The sequence below is a fragment of the Lissotriton helveticus genome, chromosome 2_2 (assembly GCF_964261635.1).
Source record: "Lissotriton helveticus chromosome 2_2, aLisHel1.1, whole genome shotgun sequence".
Taxonomy (NCBI): domain Eukaryota; kingdom Metazoa; phylum Chordata; class Amphibia; order Caudata; family Salamandridae; genus Lissotriton; species Lissotriton helveticus.
The window spans coordinates 107,446,857-107,466,417 of NC_136060.1; the positions used below are offsets into that span (position 1 = coordinate 107,446,857).

Here is a 19,561-nt window from a genome sequence, read left to right on the forward strand (position 1 = left end):
TCCTCCCTCCCAGATCCCCTTAAAATGGCGGTAGCTGCGCCGCCGCGCCTAAGGCAAGCCTGTCTGCGCCAGTCCGCGCCTGGACCGCGCCCAGCACCAGAACCGCTCCCAGCGCCAGAACCCCTGGAACCCGCGAACGCCACAACACCAGACTCCACTACGATGCCAGCAGCCTCCACGCACTCAACGCCGGCTGAAACAACACCTGCTTCCAGGCCACCCTGAAACGGACCCATGGACTCTTCTCCTGCCGCACCTGCAGCTCCACCTGCGACAGAACCACCAAACCTGCAAGGACTGGACCCAACCACCTCCGCTGCATACTCCTCAACAACCGCTCCGCACGCAGACACGCCATCAAGCTCTGGGATCTGCTCGACACCTCCGCCCCAGACGTGGCCTTCCTGACCAAGACCTGGTGGAACGACTCCTCGGCGCCCGACATCGCCATAGCCATCCTGGACGGCTACAAGGTCACCCGCAAGGATCGCGCCAACGGAACCGGCGGAGAAATAGCCATCGTCCACCCTCAAGGTCGCCACTCACGCAGACGACACCCTCAACACGGCCGAACACCTGCACTTCTGGATCCACACCAACCCCAACACCACCCTCAGAGGAACACTCATCTATAGAGCCCCGGACCCCGGGCCCAGTTCAGCGACTCCATCGCCGACCTCGCCAGCACCCAAGCACTCGCCTCCACGGACTACATCCTCCTCGGGGACCTGAACTTCCATCTCGAGAACAACAACAACGCCAACTCTGCCACCCTGATCGACAACCTCGCCAACCTCGGCCTCAGACAACTCGTCACCGCACCCACCCACGCCGCCGGCCACACGCTGCACCCCATCTTCTCCACAGGCAGCCACGTCGCTTTCGACCACACCACCGAACTCCACTGGACTGACCACCGCTGCATCCATTTCACCTTCAAAAAACCAACCACGCACAACCGCATCCAACAGCTGCCTCGCCGCTGCTGGAGCAAAGTCACCGAAGACCGGCTGATCACCACCCTTGCCCAGAACCCACCCACCGACCCCACCAACCCAGACGCCGCAGCCCGCAACCTCAGACAGAGGATCGACTACTGCGCCAACACCCTCGCCCCGCTCAAGAAAGCCTCCAACAACCACGCCAGCAAGAGAGCCACCTGGTTCACCGACAAGCTCCAGACCTCCAAATGTGCATGCCGGAAACTGGAGAAAATATGGCTCCACGAACGCACACTGGACAACCACGCAGCCCACAAGGACGCCACCCGCAGACATCACCACCTCATCAGATTAGCCCAAAAGATCCTCCTTCAAAGACCGCTTGGATAACAACGCACACGACAGCAAAGAGCTCTTCAGCATTGTAAAGGAACTCTCCAACCCCAGCGCCAACGACATCCCACCCTCACAAGAACTGTGTGACTCACAAGCCGTTTTCTTCCTCCGCAAGATCTCTGACATCCACGACAGTTTCAACACCACGACTGCCCCGACTACGCCAGACTCCACCTCTCCTGTGAACACCACCAGCGCCATCCGCCTGAACTCCTGGTCCAACGTCAACGACGGCGAGACACGCAAGGTCATGATCTCCATCAGACCCATGCCCATACCACGTATTCAACAAAGCAGACGCAGCCATCGCACCCCAACTACGGAAGGTCATCAACATCTCCTTCGAAACAGCGACATTCCCGGAAAGCTGGAAGCACGCCGAAATCAACGCCCTCCTCAAGAAGCCCAAGGCAGACTCCAAGGACCTCAAGAACTTCTGGCCCATCTCCCTGCTCCCGTTCCCGACAAAGGTCATCAAGAAAATCGTCAACTGACAATTGACCCACCACCTGGAAGACAACAACATCTTCGACCCGTCCCAGTCCGAATTCAGACAAAACCACAGCACCGAGACAGCCCTCATCGCTGCCACAGACGACATCAGGCGCCAAATAGACAACGGCAAAACATCAGCCCTCATCCTCCTGGACCTGTCGGCAGCCTTCGACACGGTCTGCCATCGCACTCTAGAGACTGGACCACGTCCTTCCTCTCCGGCAGAACCCAGAGCGTCCGCCTCCCACCCTTCCGATTCGAAGCCACCAACATCATTTGCGGCGTCCCCCAGGGCTCATCCCTCAGCCCGACTGTAGGAGAGTAGGGTCTGCAATCCTATGATCACCCAGATTTTTGCTTTTTGCTGCACTGGTTTACGACTTTCCCTGGCTGTGGGCCTGCTAATCAGACCCACAGCCTAGCTGTTCTCTCTATCCAAATTGTACTCAGGTACTGAATTGGCACTGGGCCCTCTCCAAGTCCCTGTACCCAGGGCTGAGGTGCACCCAGAAGTCTCCCAGGGGCTGAAGCATGTATTGTGCCACCCCTGGACTGACTAACTAAACTGACACAACTGGCTGCACGACAGCTGGGGCAAGGTGGTGTACTCACCCTTTGCTTTAGATATAGTATACCTATATCTAACCCTAAAATGGACACACAGATCTCCTATCAGTCACTCCTATGGCAGGCCTTAACAATCCTGAAGGCAGAGTGCTTGGAATCGTGTGAGATGGTGCTCTGGCATGAGCTGAGCCAGTCTGCGGCTTTCGGGATCTATCCCTTAGCCGTTTCCATGATATCGCATACCATATACTCTTAAGTGCATTATAATCCTCGCGGTTATATGCCAACTCTGGTATCGCTTTATCAAAACATGTCGAGTAAGGTGTCATACGAATTGGAATACTAACTAACCCCTCGCCAATTCTGGCGACGGGGTTAGCATTCCACCCTTCTAGAGGGACACGACATGTATGTAACCCCTAACCCCGGTTAAAGTCAAACAGAGCCTCAGCTCCACAAAATGGATGCTGCCACCGAGACACAAGTCTGCCCTCCTGCTGCTGGGAGTCCTCCCAGAGCAGGAGATAGGGACAAAGGGTTTCCTGCCAGGGGCGGTGCCAGCACCGTCCCAGACAGGATTTTGTGTATCCTAGGTAGGCAGGGCTTCAGAGGAAGGTGACTGCAAGTGGCACCCCGGTGCTCACTATGCATAGGCCGGCTTGAACCAGTTCCAGGGACACTCCAGACCCTGAGCTGGGGAAAAGCCCGCCAAGGAAGTGGGTGTAACCACCCCCCTCCTGGTCCCACCCATAGGGCAGGACCTAGTCGCGTGCCAGCCCCCTTTTCCCAGATAAAGGTAGGAGCAGGCCCCCTTCCAAATTAGATCATCTTTGGAATCAAGACACGACTTTCTGCGAAAGGACTTCAAGATTTCCTTCTTCAAGATTCTCCCTTGTGACTAAGGAGTAGTCACCCTGCATCCGCAGGCACCATCGCAAGAACACTGCGGTCTGCTGTAAGTCCTTCCTCCGGAATCCGACTGCCCAGCTCGACAAGACCCGGCTTTCCTGGCACCTCCGACCTCTACTCACCTCTACAGCCAAGCTGAGAACCGTGAGTGTGACGAGACCTCAAGGGACCGACTATTGCCAAGACTGCACGACTTCTGCACAGCAAGCCCGCCGAGTAATTTCCTGGCGAGTGCTTTGGGGTCCGAGAAGCCCCGACCCTGAGCAGCTCCAGCACCGAAGAGCAGCCCCCCAGCATCTCCACGATCGGCGTGGGGCCCTTCTGCTTTTTGCTGCTCACCGCGTTGTTTGGCTACTAGCCCGCTGGCTTGTGGCCTTCTGAACGACGCCCGACGACATCACTGCTGCTAGTCTGGTTGCTCCAGACTGGCTCTTGCTCCCTTCCAGAAGAGGAGCACCCCGGACCCTCCTGGTCCACTCAAGACGCCATTTTGAGTCCACCGCGTGGGCTTGAATTAGCCAAGGCTTTGTTGCCCAATCCTGGGTTCTTCGACGCCGACAGCTTCATCCATCGTGGGACAGCTCGCCTCTCCATCCTGGTCGCCGACAACGCCTCCTGGTCCGTGAGATCTGCAGAGCACAGCGTCGCCCACTCACCTAGTCGAGGTGACTACCATCCGGTGCCCTCCTGGTGCCCACTGACTACTGGCTAGTAGTCACAAACTTGGTCCCCTCTGCTTTCAGGTGTCATCCATCTTCCAGATCCAGGCTTGGATCACTTCGAACTCTCTTCACTGGTCGCCTGCCAGCATCTTTCTCCCAGGCTCCTGGTCCGGCAACGAGGATTCCCGACGTCTTTTGAGACATATGCAGCTGCAGCCCCTGGGCTAGGTAACTTCGGCATTTCGGTGCCCCAGCATAGCCTCACTATTCAAGGGTCAGGATCCACTGTCGTTTTCTCCCTACCAGGTCGGGTTCGCCCGTGAACACTAACTTTAACGTTACTAGCTATCATAGACTTTGTCCCGCATCCCGCGTGAGAGTGCCCACTCTGCACCCGAGTCCCCTAGGCCTCCTAGAAGTAATCTAACGATTCCATAGTCAAGTCCTAGCGATTCCAAAGCCTATTAGTACTGTACTTACCTGCTAGTAATTTCGCATTCCACTTTTAGAGTATATGGTTTTTCGTGCCCCTCGGGCATTTGTGTATAGCGTGCTAACTTAAGTATTTTCGTAAGAGTTTTGTTGTGTGCCTAGCACCCTGTCCTCATAAAGAGTACAGGGCTGTTGTGATTCTAATAAATACATTGTTTATTTTCATAACACTTGTGTGGTGTCCTTTCACTGGGTGTTCAAGGGGTAATGTGATGGTAAAACAGCTGGCTTAACACACCCTCTAGAGTCTTAGCCTTAGACTGCTCGTATCCATGCTACTAGGATAGCTGGTCTATAAGGTTGACTTACAACCAATCATCAATAAGGGTTGTTTGGACTGATATATAGTGATCACTAGAATAGTGAACACTGCACATCAGGCCAACTTCTCACATTGGTGAGCAGCGGTTGGGATTTGAGCTTGCTGTTGTTTTACCACACATATCCTAAGAATATCTTGTGAAAGATCACATAAGTACTAAAGGTACATATAACTTAGCTTAGAATACTCTGAGTTCTACTGAACCAGCTGTTGTAGCTCCTAGGGCCTAGCACACCCTAAACTACAACTCTAGCAAGGGATCAGTAGGCAAACATATAGTGTAGGTAAGTGCACCACTTACACCTCACTAGAAAAGCATGTCTAACCATGGAGAGTCCACTGAGACTCCCCTGGTAAGTGTTGACCCTCCACAGGTCACTTCAAGATATGCAGCTCTCAGTTTCCAGGAGATGAGACAAGTCTGTACCTCCAGGAAACTGAAGCAGGGGTCTAACCCCACCATTCCCTTTCTGATAGGTCTCTTAGAGACATATGATGCCAGAAAGATTTCTCAGTTACATGAGAACATGCCAGCCTTAGAGGGAACCTCTGGGGATCCAGACCTCCCCAACACTGCTACGGCAGTTGAGGAGGAGGAGGATCAGGAGGAACTCTCTGGGGATGTGGTAGACAAAGGTCTTGAGGTAGTCAGAAGGCTAACCAGGGCCAACTTAGACTTACTTGGGCTAGGATCTGGGGGACCCCCAGTACTGACCCGAAGTGGGCCTAACCTTGGAGTTAGGAGAGATAGATCTCTTTCTAGGGACTCCAATAGATCTCTGCACTCTAATGCCTCTTCCCAGAGGAGGAGGAACTCTCCACAGAGGAGAGTGACTTCCCCTCAGAGAATAGAGCATGAAGCTAGAATGAGACAGGCTGCTCTGAGGATTGAAAGGGAAGAACTTGCCCTGGCCAAAGAAAAGCTTGCCTTTGCTAGAGAGCAGCAGATGAGTGGGCTAGCTCCCACTGGTGGCAGCAATCTCCCAAGAGATAGAGGGAAGGGATTAGATACTAAACACCTGACTAAGATAGTGCCCCCCTTTAAGCAAGGGGATGATATCCAGAAATGGATGGCTGCTTTGGAGAGGGCCTGCACTGTGCAGTGCATTCCCCGAAGTCAGTGGGCAGCTATACTGTGGCTCTCCTTTGATGGTAAAGGCAGAGATAAGCTCCTCACTACAAGAGTGGAGGATGCTAATGATTACCAGGTCCTGAAAAATGCACTGGTTGATGGGTTTGGTTTAACCACTGAGCAGTACAGGTTGCTGTTCAGAGACACCCAGAAAACTCAGTCTCAGGACTGGTCTGACTTTGTGGATTGTGCCACTAAGGCTTTGGAGGGCTGGTTGCTGGGTAGCAAGGTTAACAGATTACACAGCATTGTATAATCTTATGATGAGAGAACAAATTTTATACAATTGTCAGAACCAGTTGTTGCACCAGCACCTTGTTGATTCAGATCTGACCTCTCCCCAAGAATTGGGAAAGAAGGCAGACAAATGGGTCAGGACAAGGAGCAAGCAGAACCAGAACCAGGGTGGTCAGAAGAAAGCAGACCAGAAGGGTAATGTTAAGAGTGAACAAAATGACCAGAAGTCTTCACCAGGCCCCCAACAAACCAAAGAGGGTGGGGGTCAGGCTTCCCAGAAGAAGAAGACTCAAGAAGGCCAGTCAAAAAGGTGGTGCCAGTACTGCAAAAGTAAGTCTCACTGGTTTAGTGAGTGCACCAAAGGAGGAGGACAAACTCCTGCCACTACAGCCCCTAAGGCAACTGCACCCCCTAGTACAGTCAGTAGTGGTAGTGTACCTGCCAAGGCATTAGTTGGGTTAACCTTGGGTACTGAGGGGTCTGACAACTTAGTTGGCACACTCACTCAGGCTGTCCTTGTCTGTACAGGGGATATGGATATGTCCCCTGATATAAGTCCCAATACTTTGGGCAAATACAGGCAGACACCTTTGATTAATGGCAAAATGGCTCAGGCCTATAGGGATACTTGTGCCAGTGTCACCATGGTGACACCTAACTTTGTGGACCCTGGACAGATCATGCCAGGTACAGATTTCCTGGTGACCAATGCCAGCAACGTCACTACCAGTCATAGTATGGCGATTGTGGCTTTCTCCTGGGGTGGAGTGAAGGGTCAAAAGAAAGTTGTAGTCAGTTCAGACCTCCCAGTTGATTGTTTGTTGGGCAATGATTTGGAGTCATCATTATGGTCAGAAGTGGAGCAGAGGACTCACATGGAGATGTTAGGCTTGCCAGCACATGTGCTTGCTGTGACTAGGTCACAGGCCAGAAGATGCCCCACTGAACAGGTGCTGGATCCTGAAATTATGAACCAGACACCTTCCAAGAAGAAGAGCAGTAGGGTTAAGGCTTTGCCTTCCCCCTTGCCCCAGGTTGAGGATCAAGTCTCTGAGGAGGCTGATCTGAGAGAGCTGAGGGAAACTGAGCCTAAAGAGCTTGAACTTGATCGAGTTGAGTTTCTGGGCTCAGGGGGACCCTCCAGAGCAGACCCGGGGAAGGCACAGTTAGACTGCCCTTCCCTTGAACCCCTCAGACAGCAGGCTGCTGCTGAGGCTGCAGGGAATGCCACAGGTGCCCACAGGGTATACTGGGAAGATGGACTCCTGTACTCTGAGTCAAGAGACCCCAAGCCTGGTGCAACCAGGAGGCTGGTCATCCCCTTGTCTCTGAGAGGTTTCCTTCTCACCTTGGCCCATGAGATTCCCCTTGCAGGTCATTTAGGTCAGACAAAGACGTGGGACAGGCTTGTCTCACACTTTCACTGGCCCCACATGAATGAGAATACCAAGGAGTTTTGTCGCTCCTGTGTCACTTGCCAAGCCAGTGGTAAGTCAGGTGGCACAACAAAGGCCCCCCTCATACCACTACCTGTGGTGGGGGTCCCCTTTGAAAGAGTGGGGATTGACATTGTTGGTCCAATGGAACCCCAGACAGCATCAGGGCACAAGTTTATACTGGTGGTGGTGGATCATGCCACCAGGTATCCTGAAGCTATTCCACTTAGGACCACTACAGCACCTGTAGTGGCAAGGGCCCTAGTTGGAGTGTTCTCCAGAGTGGGCTTCCCTAAGGAGGTTGTTTCTGACAGAGGTACAAACTTCATGTCAGGATATCTGACAGCAATGTGGAAGGAGTGTGGTGTGAACTACAAGTTCACCACACCCTACCACCCACAATGCAATGGGCTTGTTGAGAGATTCAACAGGACCCTCAAAGGGATGATTCATGGGCTACCTGAACCTCTTAGGAGGAGATGGGATGTCCTGATCCCCTGCCTCTTGTTTGCTTACAGAGAGGTCCCACAGAAGGGGGTTGGCTACAGCCCTTTTGAACTTCTGTATGGGCATCCTGTAAGAGGACCCCTGTGTTTGGTGAAGGAAGGATGGGAGAGACCTCTCAAAAAGCCTGCAACCAACATAGTGGACTATGTACTTGGTCTCCGCTCCAGGATGGCTGAGTACATGGAAAAGGCATCCAAAAACCTGGAGGCCAGCCAAGAACTTCAAAAAGCTTGGCATGACCAAAAGGCTGTTCTGACTGTGTACCAGCCAGGACAGAAGGTGTGGGTGCTGGAGCCAGTGGCCCCAGCAGCTCTGAAAGACAAATGGTCTGGGCCCCACACCATCATTGAGCAAAAGGGAGAGGTTACCTACTTGGTGGACCTTGGAACTCCCAGGAGCCCTCTCAGAGTGCTCCATGTTAACAGGCTCAAGGCATATGTTGACAGGGAGGACATGAGCTTGCTCATGGCCACAGATGAGGGACAGGAGGAAGAGAGTGACCCTCTCCCAGACCTGCTCACTCAGAATCCTGATGATGGATCAGTTGATGGTGTTGTCTTTTGTGGCAGCCTCACTGACCATCAGCAACAGGATTGCAGGCAAGTTCTGCAATCCTTCAGACATATGTTCTCTCTGACACCCAGCCAAACTGATTGGTGTACCCATGATGTTGACACTGGAGACAGTCTGCCTGTCAAGAGTAAAATCTACAGACAGCCTGATCATGTTAGAGACTGCATCAAAACTGAAGTGCAGAAAATGTTGGAACTGGGAGTCATTGAGCCCTCAGATAGCCCTTGGGCTAGCCCAGTAGTTCTAGTGCCAAAGCCTCACACCCAGGGTGGTAAGAAAGAGATGAGGTTTTGCGTAGACTACAGAGGCCTCAATGCAGTCACTAAGACTGATGCCCACCCAATACCAAGAGCAGATGAACTTATAGATAAATTGGCTTCTGCCAACTTCTTAAGTACATTTGATTTGACAGCTGGGTATTGGCAAATCAGGTTAGCTGAGGAGGCCAAACCCAAGACAGCATTTTCTACCCCTGGTGGGCATTATCAATTCGTGGTAATGCCCTTTGGTTTGAAAAATGCACCTGCACCCTTCCAAAGGTTGGTGAATCAAGTCCTCACTGGGCTGGATGACTTCTGTGCAGCATATCTTGACGATATTGCTGTCTTTAGCTCCACCTGGGAGGATCACCTGGTCCACCTGAGGAAAGTGTTAGAGGCTCTGCAAAAGGCAGGCCTCACTGTCAAGGCCACTAAGTGCCAGATAGGGCAGACACAGGTTGTATACCTGGGCCACCTTGTAGGTGGAGGCCAGGTTCAGCCATTGGAGAGTAAAATACAGGCCATCCAGGACTGGGCTCCTCCAATCACCCAGACTCAGGTTCAAGCTTTCTTGGGCCTGACTGGTTACTATGGGAAGTTTGTCAGAAATTATGGGTCCATAGTGACCCCTCTTAATGACCTGACAAGCAAAAAGATGCCAAAGAAAGTTCAGTGGACAGCAAGCTGTCAGAAAGCATTCAATGACCTCAAGCAGGCCATGTGCACAGCACCTATCCTTAAGAGTCCAGATTACTCCAAGCCATTCATTGTCCAAACAGATGCTTCTGAGTTGGGTGTGGGAGCTGTTCTGTCTCAACTGAATTTTGATGGTAATGATCAGCCTATTGCTTTCATTAGTAGGAGGCTGACCCCCAGAGAGAAAAATTGGTCAGCTATTGAGAGGGAGGCCTTTGCTGTGGTTTGGGCCCTGAAGAAGCTGAGGGCCTACTTGTTTGGCACTCACTTCACCATTCAGACCGACCATAAGCCCCTCTTGTGGCTAAATCAGATGAAGGGTGAAAACCCCAAACTGCTTAGGTGGTCCATTTTCCTACAGGGGATGGATTTTACAGTGGAGCATAGACCTGGTACTGATCACAGCAATGCTGATGGGCTCTCCAGGTATTTCCACTTAGAGCAAGAAGACTCACCTGGTCAAGGTTAGTTTATTGTCCCAAAGTTTGGGGGGGGGTCATGTAGGAGAGTAGGGTCTGCAATCCTATGATCACCCAGATTTTTGCTTTTTGCTGCACTGGTTTACGACTTTCCCTGGCTGTGGGCCTGCTAATCAGACCCACAGCCTAGCTGTTCTCTCTATCCAAATTGTACTCAGGTACTGAATTGGCACTGGGCCCTCTCCAAGTCCCTGTACCCAGGGCTGAGGTGCACCCAGAAGTCTCCCAGGGGCTGAAGCATGTATTGTGCCACCCCTGGACTGACTAACTAAACTGACACAACTGGCTGCACGACAGCTGGGGCAAGGTGGTGTACTCACCCTTTGCTTTAGATATAGTATACCTATATCTAACCCTAAAATGGACACACAGATCTCCTATCAGTCACTCCTATGGCAGGCCTTAACAATCCTGAAGGCAGAGTGCTTGGAATCGTGTGAGATGGTGCTCTGGCATGAGCTGAGCCAGTCTGCGGCTTTCGGGATCTATCCCTTAGCCGTTTCCATGATATCGCATACCATATACTCTTAAGTGCATTATAATCCTCGCGGTTATATGCCAACTCTGGTATCGCTTTATCAAAACATGTCGAGTAAGGTGTCATACGAATTGGAATACTAACTAACCCCTCGCCAATTCTGGCGACGGGGTTAGCATTCCACCCTTCTAGAGGGACACGACATGTATGTAACCCCTAACCCCGGTTAAAGTCAAACAGAGCCTCAGCTCCACAAAATGGATGCTGCCACCGAGACACAAGTCTGCCCTCCTGCTGCTGGGAGTCCTCCCAGAGCAGGAGATAGGGACAAAGGGTTTCCTGCCAGGGGCGGTGCCAGCACCGTCCCAGACAGGATTTTGTGTATCCTAGGTAGGCAGGGCTTCAGAGGAAGGTGACTGCAAGTGGCACCCCGGTGCTCACTATGCATAGGCCGGCTTGAACCAGTTCCAGGGACACTCCAGACCCTGAGCTGGGGAAAAGCCCGCCAAGGAAGTGGGTGTAACCACCCCCCTCCTGGTCCCACCCATAGGGCAGGACCTAGTCGCGTGCCAGCCCCCTTTTCCCAGATAAAGGTAGGAGCAGGCCCCCTTCCAAATTAGATCATCTTTGGAATCAAGACACGACTTTCTGCGAAAGGACTTCAAGATTTCCTTCTTCAAGATTCTCCCTTGTGACTAAGGAGTAGTCACCCTGCATCCGCAGGCACCATCGCAAGAACACTGCGGTCTGCTGTAAGTCCTTCCTCCGGAATCCGACTGCCCAGCTCGACAAGACCCGGCTTCCCTGGCACCTCCGACCTCTACTCACCTCTACAGCCAAGCTGAGAACCGTGAGTGCGACGAGACCTCAAGGGACCGACTATTGCCAAGACTGCACGACTTCTGCACAGCAAGCCCGCCGAGTAATTTCCTGGCGAGTGCTTTGGGGTCCGAGAAGCCCCGACCCTGAGCAGCTCCAGCACCGAAGAGCAGCCCCCCAGCATCTCCACGATCGGCGTGGGGCCCTTCTGCTTTTTGCTGCTCACCGCGTTGTTTGGCTACTAGCCCGCTGGCTTGTGGCCTTCTGAACGATGCCCGACGACATCACTGCTGCTAGTCTGGTTGCTCCAGACTGGCTCTTGCTCCCTTCCAGAAGAGGAGCACCCCGGACCCTCCTGGTCCACTCAAGACGCCATTTTGAGTCCACCGCGTGGGCTTGAATTAGCCAAGGCTTTGTTGCCCAATCCTGGGTTCTTCGACGCCGACAGCTTCATCCATCCTGGGACAGCTCGCCTCTCCATCCTGGTCGCCGACAACGCCTCCTGGTCCGTGAGATCTGCAGAGCACAGCGTCGCCCACTCACCTAGTCGAGGTGACTACCATCCGGTGCCCTCCTGGTGCCCACTGACTACTGGCTAGTAGTCACGAACTTGGTCCCCTCTGCTTTCAGGTGTCATCCATCTTCCAGATCCAGGCTTGGATCACTTCGAACTCTCTTCACTGGTCGCCTGCCAGCATCTTTCTCCCAGGCTCCTGGTCCGGCAACGAGGATTCCCGACGTCTTTTGAGACATATGCAGCTGCAGCCCCTGGGCTAGGTAACTTCGGCATTTCGGTGCCCCAGCATAGCCTCACTATCCAAGGGTCAGGATCCACTGTCGTTTTCTCCCTACCAGGTCGGGTTCGCCCGTGAACACTAACTTTAACGTTACTAGCTATCATAGACTTTGTCCCGCATCCCGCGTGAGAGTGCCCACTCTGCACCCGAGTCCCCTAGGCCTCCTAGAAGTAATCTAACGATTCCATAGTCAAGTCCTAGCGATTCCAAAGCCTATTAGTACTGTACTTACCTGCTAGTAATTTCGCATTCCACTTTTAGAGTATATGGTTTTTCGTGCCCCTCGGGCATTTGTGTATACCGTGCTAACTTAAGTATTTTCGTAAGAGTTTTGTTGTGGGCCTAGCACCCTGTCCTCATAAAGAGTACAGGGCTGTTGTGATTCTAATAAATACATTGTTTATTTTCATAACACTTGTGTGGTGTCCTTTCACTGGGTGTTCAAGGGGTAATGTGATGGTAAAACAGCTGGCTTAACACGCCCTCTAGAGTCTTAGCCTTAGACTGCTCGTATCCATGCTACTAGGATAGCTGGTCTATAAGGTTGACTTACAACCAATCATCAATAAGGGTTGTTTGGACTGATATATAGTGATCACTAGAATAGTGAACACTGCACATCAGGCCAACTTCTCACACCGACTCTGTTCAACATCTACATGGCCCCCCTCGCACAAGTGGCCCGCCATCACGACCTCAACATCATCTCCTACGCCGATGACACCCAGCTCATCCTCTCCCTCACCAAAGACCCACACACCGCCAAAACCAACCTCAACGAGGGAATGAAGGCCGTCGCCAACTGGATGAGGAGCAGCCGTCTGAAGCTGAACTCGGACAAGACGGAGGTACTCATCCTCGGACCCACCCCCTCAGCCTGGGACAACTCCTGGTGGGCGACCACACTGGGAACAGCACCAACACCCACCGACCATGCACGCAACCTAGGATTCATCCTCGACTCTTCCCTCACCATGTCTAAGCAGGTGAACGCCATCTCCTCCTCCTGCTACAACACCCTCTGCATGCTCCGCAGGATCTACAAGTGGATCCTGACCGAAACAAGAAGAACGGTGACACAGGCCCTCGTAAGCAGCAGACTGGACTACGGCAACGCACTCTACGCAGGAATCCCAGCCAAACACCTACGACGGCTACAACGCATCCAAAATGCCTCTGCCCGACTGATCGTCAACGTCCCCCACCACAGCCACATCACCCCCCACCTGAGAGACCTACACTGGCTCCCCGTTAACAAGAGGATCACCTTCAAGCTCCTCACCCACGCACACAAAGCACTCCACAACGCCGGACCAGCCTACCTGAACAGCAGACTCAGCTTCGACACCCCAACCCGCCAGCTCCACTCCGCCAGCCTTGCCCTCACCGCTGTCCCCCGCACCCAACGAACGACCTCCGGCGGCAGATTCTTCTCCTACCAAGACCTGGAACACCCTCCCTACCCACATACGGCAGACCCAAGACCTACTCGCCTTCAGAAGACTCCTCAAGACCTGGCTTTTCGAGCAGTAGCAGCATCCCCCTCCCCTCAGCGCCTTGAGACCCTCACGGGTAAGTAGCGCTCTCTACAAGTACTCTGATCGATTGATTGATTGATCTAACAGTCAATAGACAAACAGTCAGAGGTGCACAGGATGGTTAAGTAAGAAAATGTCCTCTTTCTAAAAGTGGCATTTTCAAACACACAATTTAAAAAACATCTTTACTAAAAGATGTGTTATTAAATTCTGAGTTCAGAGAGCCTAAACTTCATTCCACCATCTTGTCCCAATGGAAAGTTATATCTGTAAGATGTTACAAAGCAATTCCCATGTTAGCCTATGGGGACAGGTAGCCTTTCAATCGAAATTGGCAGTATTTCACTATCAGGACATGTCACTCACACCAGGACATGTCCTACCTTTCACATACACTGCACCCTGCCCATGGGGGTAGCTTGAGCTTACCTGAGGGTTGCCTTACATGTAAGAAAAGCAAAGGTAAGGGGCCTGGCCAGTGGGTGCACTTGCCAGGTCGACATGGCAGTAAAAACTGTGCGCAGACACTGCAGAGACACCTTTGAAAGGCAACTTGTGTGGGTGGCACAACAGAGTTGCAAGCATACTAGTAGCATTTGATGTACAGGCCCTGGGCACACACAGTGCACTCTACTAGGGACTTACTAGTAAATCGGATATCCCAATCATGGAAACACCAATCCATCAACACAGTGTACTCTTGGAGCACTTGCACTTTAGCACTGATCAGCTGTATTAAAGTGCGCAGAAACACTAAACCAGCAAAAACCATATCAAGAGTACCACAAAAACCAGGAGGTCATAAGCAAAAAGACTGGGGAAACATGCCAAATGATGGCAGGTCTAACAATGCGCATCGCAAAAATACTGCAAATTTTGGGGTTTTGGGCTGCAAACTTTTCCACCCCAGGTCGCAAATTACTTGGGGCTCTGATTTGAAGAAATTCCATGGTGAAAGATATGTGGTAGCATATATATGAAATCAAAACTTAATATTTTATAACCAAAAGTGTTTTTTCTTCTTACAATTGAGTCGGGTAGTTTAGGTAGAGAAAAATGCATCAATTGGTGTGTTGATTCAAAGGCTAAAGTTGAGATCATCAAGATCACCTTGAAGGGAGATTAAGAGTGAATATTCCTTTTTGCAGTTAAGCGATCTGTGGAGCAACTGTGGCCATCTGTATCTACTTGTATAGCGGGTGTGTCACCCCCTAGTAATGGCTCTAACAATTATCCTTTAAATATGATGCCATATCCTCAAGGTAATCAATGTGTTATTCTCACAGCCCATAATCTGTGTGTACCTTGGATGACTGCGGGTGTTTTCATTGAACAACAAATTACACTTGCATCAAAAAGTAGATTTACATACCTTGACATAATACAACTCCCTAAAATGTTAGCTATCTTACTATGTCTTCAACATCAACGTTATATTGATTCCAAATCAGTTCTTACCACCAGAGTCAGACTGTTGCCTTGTGTTTCTACAGGATGCAGAGTTTTCTCTTTCGTCTGTATCAGACTGCCTTGAAATCTTTGGTCCCAAGATGGTTTCCAGCTCGTTGAAAAACTTCATGGTTTTACTTTCGCTTTCCGAAATCCGAGCCCTTTTTACCATCTTGAATTCGTGTTTGAGATTTTTGTACTTTGTTCTGCACTGTTTCCAGTCTCTGTCAACTCCGACTTCCTGAAGTAAAGCAGCAATATGTTCAAATATCCCCTTATTTCTCACGGTTCCTTCTAGCTGTCTCTGGATATTTTTGTCTGACCATACATGCACCAAGGCTCTGACTTCATCGTCAGTCCAGTGTTTTCCTCCTTCACTTGCTATGAATGGAATAAGTCCTAGGTTGTTTGGAGATTCATGCAAAGGCCTTGAGCTATCTAAATAGGACAGAAGAGGGTGAAGGAGAGAAATACACATCTTTCATCAGAATGAACAGGGTATATCATGTACGCTCTTACTTCATAGGGATTAAAGTGGCAATGCAAACTACCCTATCACACACTACAGGTACAACTCTCTCTCTCTCTCACACACACAAGAAATACCAAATGCATCACAATTGTCTCTTGATTCTTCTCTAATGCCTTTCTTTTCCTTTTTCTACGTCTTGTTACTTTAATGTGTAGAGGGGGTTACTGGAAGGTAACAACATTCAAGACAATCAAATATTAAGATTCTTAACATACATACTTCAAACCGTTTTATGTATGCAGGCACATTTTACCCTTTGCTCCTCAACCATTTCCGATCATCTCCTACTAACAGTACATTTCCGATTCTCTTTTCAAAGAAGGAAGCCTACCTGGAAGCTGTCAGATTCTCCTGCCTTCCTGTAAAAGAGTAAGACCGCTTACGGAAAAGAATTCAGTTTACAGCCCTGGTACTGGTTTTTAAGGCTTTCCATAAGATCGGAGCCCCTTATCTTCGAGACAGATTTCAGCCTTATTTCCCTCAGCGCACCCTGAGATCCTCATACCAGCTTTAGATCATCACTCCTAGAGTGCTACGTGCCCGGATAGGGGGCAGATCTTTTCATGCAACTGCCTCACGGCTGTGGAACAGCTTTCCGCTTGCAATCAGACAGAGTCCAGATCTTTTTTCCTTTAGAAAAAGTCTTAAGACATGTTTCTTTCATCTGTGAGTCTTAGCAGTGGATTGGTTGTGTTTTATGTTACGTGACATTCGGATGTTTTAGCGCCGGGACACTCTAGGGAGTAGCCGCAAGCTTTATAAATAGACGCTAACATAACATAACATAACCTCTCCTCCTGTGCAAGCAGTGGGACAGTAGACATTCCATAGTTGACATGGCGAGGATCAAAAGTGGCTGGAGAATTTGCCACTATCTCTGCATTTGAGGCTTGCTGGTAAACCCCTCTTTCATGCTTACTGCGTGCTCGAGCTGCCCTTAAACCTAAGTCTGCATAACAGTGGATCACGCAGTGTATCACAGAAAAGTGGAAGACATGTATTTTTTAATGCGATGAGAAGATATATAAACTACTGTGTAGTTTTACATCATTGAGGCAATACCAGTGCAATATTGTGCCATAGAGATGGTAAAGTGCCACTGACTTTGCATTACAGCTCGTATCCTTTGTGAGGCTGATGGACAGGGAACGGTGTTACTCCCTTTACGGATTTTGGTGCTCTCCACTGAACCTGCATCTCAAATTAGAACCAGCAAGAAGAATTTCACTTTCGTACGTAGAACCCATGTGGCCCTACAAAATTACATAATTTAAATCAATTGGAATAGTCAAGATCTATTTATCGATAAATTAGAGTGCAAGCTCAGTTAAAGTACAGAAGTCAATCAAAGAACTCAGTAAAGTTCAGGTCAGCAAATCTCGAAGTCTAAAATGGGAGAGAAATCCGGCATGGATTCACCACCAAGGTTCACTAAGACGGCTTTTTTACTCATGCAAAATAACATACTTTTATATGGTTCTGGAAAACCGATTTCATACATTAACTACGGTTGTAGATGATTCTCACAAAATAAATCAGTTAGAATAAGTAGAGTTAAACAGTTTTGAATGAATACATTTAAAAAATCTCTAATAATTCAACAACACGGAGCTTCTCACGACCACCACCTATGCCTGAACAAATATTGTTAAATCATGTGCAATTCTCGGTGCAACGTTGAGATAATACAATTTATAATCAGAACAGCTTGTGAGGTTTGCGATCCCTATCCATGAAACACATGTCAACTTTATACTGCTTAGAAATGAAAATACGAGTTTATCCATGTGGTGCAGTGAAACGTCATAAACAAGATGGAGTCTGAGGCATAACATCTCTACGTTAACCAGAGCTCGAGTTTTCATTAATTCAAGGCATTAAATTACAGAAGAACGGCTTTATTACCACCAAGCTAGCCGGAATTAAAAACAAATATTAGATGCTTCTAAATTGTTACAGATGAGAGTGATAACTAAGAATAACAGACACAGAAAAAGTACTGTGAGTATGGTTGTATGTCGTTTCAACGCATGCTTTTACCACGCATGCCTTTACAACCAGGGCCGGACTGGCTACCGGGCAGTTGTGTGTGCTGCCGAGCTAGGGGCTAATTTCTCTGTGGTGGGGGCTTATTTCGTTGATGGGAACCTAAAAAAGCAAAACGAATTTCGTTTTGCACACGCAGGTCCCCATCAACGAAATTAGCCCCCCGCACGGCAGCACACATAACTGCCTGGTAGCCAGTCCGGCCCTGTTTACAACGCAGGTATTACAACGCAAGTCGTTACAACGACTTGCGTTGGGTGGCGCTGGATAGTGGAATAGTTTAATTTTCTATTCCAACTCCAGTCCCCGTGGATAGTAGGGAAGGTGTTGGATAGAAAATTAAACTATTCCCTATCCAACAGCGCCCTCCAGCGAAAGTCGTTGTAACGACTTTCGTTGTAATTCCTGCGTTGTAATGGTGGTGCGTGGTAAAAGTTTCGTTGTAAACGATGTTCCCTGTGAGTATAGGTATGCCATGGACACTACCAAATAAACTTAAATATACACTCTGAAGATGCCCCAAATTAACACGTGTAAGTTAAAGCAAAATCCATGGGAAGCACAGCTGACTAGACCCCATCAGTTGCCACAGCTAAAAGGGAAAGTTGTTGCTTCAACTGAAACACTGTTGAGGACTGCACAATTCTCAGCTGCCTCTGCTTTTACATGTAGGTTCATCGTAAAAGTATATTAGAATTCTGATTGACAATTGACTTGGCTGTCACCCTAGGTACATTGACTGGGATACTTTACGTTTAGGTGGACATGATAGTGTTTTGAAGCCACCTCTTCAACTAACATTAGGGTTCAATGGAATGGGGTATTTACGGCCAGAGCGTTTGTCAGCCACTTCTGCTTCATACACCCTGGTGAACTTGGACATGTTATGCTACCCCTACGAATGAATGACAGGCTATTTTGTACCGGACTAATTCTCAAGCCTCCTCAAAATAAGCATCTAAATGGACTAGATGGAGACGGACCATACTTGGTGACGTGAAGCCAGGTCACATTAGAAAAATACAGGGCATGTTTTATAGACTTTGACTGTTCACCTTGTCTAGCACCTGTGCCATTCACCCCCCAACACTAAATTCCCCACAGGGTGGAGCCTTGTTATCTCAAATGTGACCTTGGGGGGGGATACACCAGGCTTTTATGATATGTGTGCAATCTTTAACAATCTAATTCGCAAGTCTGTGACACAGACGCGCCTACTCTCAGTGACTGACGAGGCATGACCAGAGCACATTTATGGCCCTCAAACACTTCTCCCACATCTTACTGCATAGGTCACTTCTGTCACACCCCTTTCCAACCACACATGCAGTTTCTGCCTTGCAATAGCTTTTGGCAAGGCAACAACACTATATAAGAGATAAAGTTCCCCTGCCATACATTATAAGGATATTGCAAGTCACTGAGGTGTTCCATAACCATATAGATGAACGAGGCCGAAGACCAAGTTCCTTTATAAGGTTATGGAACATTGAGGTGACTTGCAATATCCTTATCATGTATGGCAGGGGGTACTTTCTCCCATATTATACATGGTCACACCATCATAATTTCCCAGAAACCACTTAAATCCGTGGTGCATTGCTTTTTCAGAACGAGAGAGCATGTTTGCAAACATGAAGAATAACAATAGAACCTCAAATGCAAAACTAAACACATCAAAAACCTGTTAGATGTTTGTTGCAAAAGATATAATAAATTTTTCAATACAAGTTAGTTTCGAAAAAAAGCTGCAGTAATTCAGAATATGTAGAAACATGCAGAAAGATTCTAACTTTTC

At 49.5% G+C, this 19,561-nt stretch overlaps 1 protein-coding gene across 1 annotated transcript in view; it reads right to left on the reverse strand.

The window, feature by feature from the left end:
* Positions 1-19,561, reverse strand: part of PAICS (phosphoribosylaminoimidazole carboxylase and phosphoribosylaminoimidazolesuccinocarboxamide synthase) — a 321,486-nt gene that overhangs the window by 202,160 nt on the left and 99,765 nt on the right. Inside the window, exon 3 of the mRNA XM_078678871.1 lies at positions 15,195-15,623. Within this exon, the coding sequence (XP_078534997.1) occupies positions 15,195-15,623 (429 nt within the window). The remainder of the gene's footprint in view (positions 1-15,194; positions 15,624-19,561) is intronic.